The sequence below is a fragment of the Cyprinodon variegatus genome, unplaced genomic scaffold (assembly GCF_000732505.1).
Source record: "Cyprinodon variegatus isolate N-32 unplaced genomic scaffold, C_variegatus-1.0 Scaffold1418, whole genome shotgun sequence".
Lineage (NCBI taxonomy): Eukaryota > Metazoa > Chordata > Actinopteri > Cyprinodontiformes > Cyprinodontidae > Cyprinodon > Cyprinodon variegatus.
The window spans coordinates 142,331-146,315 of NW_015151871.1; the positions used below are offsets into that span (position 1 = coordinate 142,331).

General features: G+C 45.9%; 1 protein-coding gene across 1 annotated transcript in view; it reads right to left on the reverse strand.

The window, feature by feature from the left end:
* LOC107103311 (sarcoplasmic/endoplasmic reticulum calcium ATPase 2-like) overlaps positions 1 to 3,985 on the reverse strand; it is a gene marked incomplete at its 5' end in the record, with an annotated part of 22,267 nt that overhangs the window by 4,150 nt on the left and 14,132 nt on the right. Inside the window, 7 exons of the mRNA XM_015402968.1 lie at positions 60 to 145; positions 253 to 455; positions 546 to 766; positions 914 to 1,152; positions 2,700 to 2,811; positions 2,966 to 3,187; positions 3,275 to 3,400. Of these exons, the coding sequence (XP_015258454.1) occupies positions 60 to 145; positions 253 to 455; positions 546 to 766; positions 914 to 1,152; positions 2,700 to 2,811; positions 2,966 to 3,187; positions 3,275 to 3,400 (1,209 nt within the window). The remainder of the gene's footprint in view (positions 1 to 59; positions 146 to 252; positions 456 to 545; positions 767 to 913; positions 1,153 to 2,699; positions 2,812 to 2,965; positions 3,188 to 3,274; positions 3,401 to 3,985) is intronic.

Consider the following 3,985-nt stretch of genomic DNA (forward strand, 5'->3'; position numbering starts at 1 on the left):
TATAGAAATAAACTGAATTGAATTGGGATGTTTATCTTGAGTTTAACTGGGCGGTTTACCAGCTGATAGAAGGAAAGCTTTGGCCCGTCATGGGCAGCCATGAACCACCAGGCAGCAGCTCCCACTGTGGCTGCTCCAACATAACCTGCATGAAAACAGAGAGTTAGGAGATGGTCCTACCCACCAAAGAACAAACACGCTGCTCATCACCATCTAATCTAGAGACAGCCGAGGTCCAGGCCGCTGACTTACACCCGATGATGAGGTAGCGGCAGAACAGCCAGCTGGAGATCAGCGGCTCCTTGGGAGACCGCGGAGGACGAGACATGATGTCCAAGTCTGGAGGGTTGAAGCCCAGAGCGGTTGCTGGGAAACCGTCAGTGACCAGGTTGACCCACAGCAGCTGGACCGGGATCAGAGCTTCTGGCATGCCCAGGGCAGCAGTCAGGAAAATGCTGAGGGATCAACAAGAGGACAGCAGGTTTTCACCTGACACACCGCGGTTCAGTCTTTGGTTTATTGGCACAGAAATCCGTCCCACTAACCAGACCACCTCCCCGATGTTGGACGAGATGAGGTATCGGATGAACTGCTTCATGTTGTTGTAGATGGCTCTGCCCTCCTCCACAGCAGCCACGATGGTGGAGAAGTTGTCATCTGCCAGGATCATCTCTGAGGCTGACTTGGCGACAGCCGTGCCGCTGCCCATGGCGATGCCGATCTCTGCCTTCTTCAGGGCGGGAGCATCGTTGACGCCATCGCCTGTCTGGGACCATGGAAGAGGAGGAGCCAGAGAAACAGTGACGATGGTGGAGGAGACAGAATCAGCATCATTATCCGTTTAAACCAGTTTATGGTTTAAACTGCATTTCTGATAGGCCATCTTTTCTGCAGTGGAACAAGACGCTCTCACCATGGCTGTGATGTCACTCAGGCTCTGCAGATACTCCACGATGCGACTTTTGTGGGCCGGTTCCACGCGGGCAAAGCAGCGAACGCTCCGGCAGGCCTGGCGCTGCAGATGAGGGGGCAACTCATCAAACTCCCTGCCTGTCAGCCCCCCGATCGCCCCCCCGACCTCGCGCTCCTCCTCCTGCTCCGTGATGATGCCCACTCTCCTGCAGATGGACAGGGCCGTCCCCTTGTTGTCCCCTGGATGGAGGAGGGAGAGGAGATGATAGTTTCTGGTTCTTAGAAACCTGCGTCTGTTCTTCACACTGCTGAGAGGCTGAATTCTATTTTTTTTTTCTTTTATATTTTATTTTACATAAATTGATCGTTTGATTATCGGCTCAGAATAAATTGTAAGAGGTCTCCAGGAGTCAGAGCTGAAAAGCCCACAGGATGCTGCTGCCATCGACCTGCGGATGTAAATGTTGCTTTTGTGTCAAACACACATCATGATCATTGGATCCTGGGCTGATTTTGCAAATCGATTAATCGATCAATTCATTTTGATTAATTGATTAAAACTCCAACAGCCGGAGAAGTTTTATGAAATTAAACCAGGTGAAACTCAAACTTTTCCACTTGTGAAGTTCTGGGTAGAGCAGATTGACTGATGAGTTTTTAATTTATCTAAAAGGCAACATTTTTATATATTTTTTACATTCTTGGTATAACTCCTGCTCTAAGTGGGTCGCTCTGTCGGCTACAGACACATTTTAGAGTCTCTATTCTTTCCGTTAACAACGAATAAATTACTAAATTAGTTGAAGATTATTTCCTTAATCGATTCATCAGATGAATTGTTTCAGTCCTAATTGGATCCTTACTCCTGCAGGCGGTCCAGAGTTCACCTTAGACAGCCTTTGACTGCAGATCTTAGATGTTTCCCCGTTTTATTTTTGTAATGTCCTCCAGAGTTTCCAGACCTGCGTGTTGTCTCTGACGGTTGCTCTGTCTAGTAACCTAAACTTGTTGCAGACATATTAAGGGAGTGGTTAGGGCTTAGAGCTTGGATCCCAGAGGCTCCCAACAGACTGCCACTCTGGGTCCCTGAGCAAGACCCTTAACCCGACACTGCTCCCTGGGCGCTGCACAATGGCAGCCCACTGCTCCCCAAGGGTAAGGTGCAGATGTGAATTTCATACTAGTGACAGTGTAACGAAAATAAAGTAGAATTCTATTTTATATTTCTATTCTACATATGGAGGACACAGCGACTTCCATCCCATAAAAAACAAAAATGAGCCCCTGAATGTGAGCATTTCAGACCCATCCTGTCGTGGTTCATGTTTTCACTGCTTAGTCGCTGGTCTCCTGACTAATACGGCTCCACTAATGATGCCTTCAGCTCCAAACTGTTTCAGAATCTAATCATTTCTAATATTTCTAATAATTATTTATTATTTATTTCTTTTCCATCCAAAACTCATTTGTTTGTTCTTCTGTAGAACTGAGGAGGAGAAAGGCTGCATCTGAACTGGAAAGACAATCTAATGTCCAAGAACACAATGGCTTTGTTGGGTATAGTCTTCTGTTAGACCTACTGCATCCAGTTACTTTGGTTTAAAATACTGTTAATCCTAAAGACCAAACATTGACCAATCATTGCATGAGTAGGGAGCATCAGGGGTGTCAGTAATGGAGGCTGAGGTCTCTGTTGGTTGGTCTGGTTTCCATCGTTTAAACTGGCCTCTGTGTTTAGGGTTAGATCAGCCTTTATCCACTCATAGGGAGATCAATGCCACACAAACCTGTGATCATGATGACCCGTATGCCAGCACGCCGACACATCTGAACTGCTCCCAGGACCTCTTTCCTGGGGGGGTCCAGCATCCCCACACAGCCAACAAAGGTCAGATCCGACTGAGAAGCAGACAGAAGTAAAGATGAAAGAAGAGAAGGAGGCCGGGTTCTGTTTTATTTCACTGTCTGCTGTTAATAAGTAGGATTAATGTGTTAGAAACTAATCGGTCCATCAGAACCTGACCCTGAGCTCAGCCTAGACTATCATCAGCACCTCGTAGTCCACAAAGCCTGCTGAGTTCTCCAGGTTGAGGGAATGGATATCAGGTGGGGTGTCCCTGGTTGCCATGGCAAGGCACCGCAGCATGTCTCGTCCTGAGCCCCACTCTCGTATGGTAGACAGGAGCTGTTCTCGAACAGCCGGGCTCATAGGTACACGGCCAGAACCGCTGACCCGGATGTGACTGCAGCGTTCCAACAGGCTCTCTGGAGCCCCCTGGGGGAACAAGACACAGCAAGACCCATGAAGACCAACGAGGTCTGTTTGGAGGCAGCAGATGAACAGACATGAGGTGGAACTGACCTTCACGAACATCTTAGCCCCAGAGGCAGATGGGGACAGTTTATTGGGGAAGCAGAACACAGACATGGACTTTCTGTCTCTGGAAAACTCTAGAGTCAGCTCCTTCTTCATCAGCTGTTTAATCATCTGAAAGGACGAACGTGAAACAAATGAAAACAATAAATACAATAGGTTATGCTTTTCAAGAATAAAGTCGTGAAAATATGAGAATAAAGTCGTAAAATTATGATAAGTTTTATTTTATGACAACTCCTACAGGAATCACTGTCTTCCCAGCATTCCCAGCATTAAACTGGGCAGAATTTCAGAGTGAAATCAGGTTGCTGATTGATGGAGCTGGTCGGCAGTCATCTGTTGGGCGGAGCTCCAAGCTTTCTTTCTGAAACAGGTTGTTGATGATTTTGTTTTCGTAATATTCCGACTTTATTCTCGTAATATTACAACTTTATTCTCGTAATGTTAGGACTTTATTCTCGTAATGTTATGGCTTTATTCTCGTAATATTACGACTTTGTTCACGTAATGTTAGGACTTTATTCTCGTTATATTACGACTTTGTTCTAGTAATGTCTAAACTTCATTGTCATAATGTCATGACTTTATTCTTGTAATGTCACAACTTTATTGTCGTAATGTTAGGAATTTATTCTCGTAATATTACGGCTTTATTCACGTAATGTTACGGCTTTATTCTCGTAATATTACGACTTT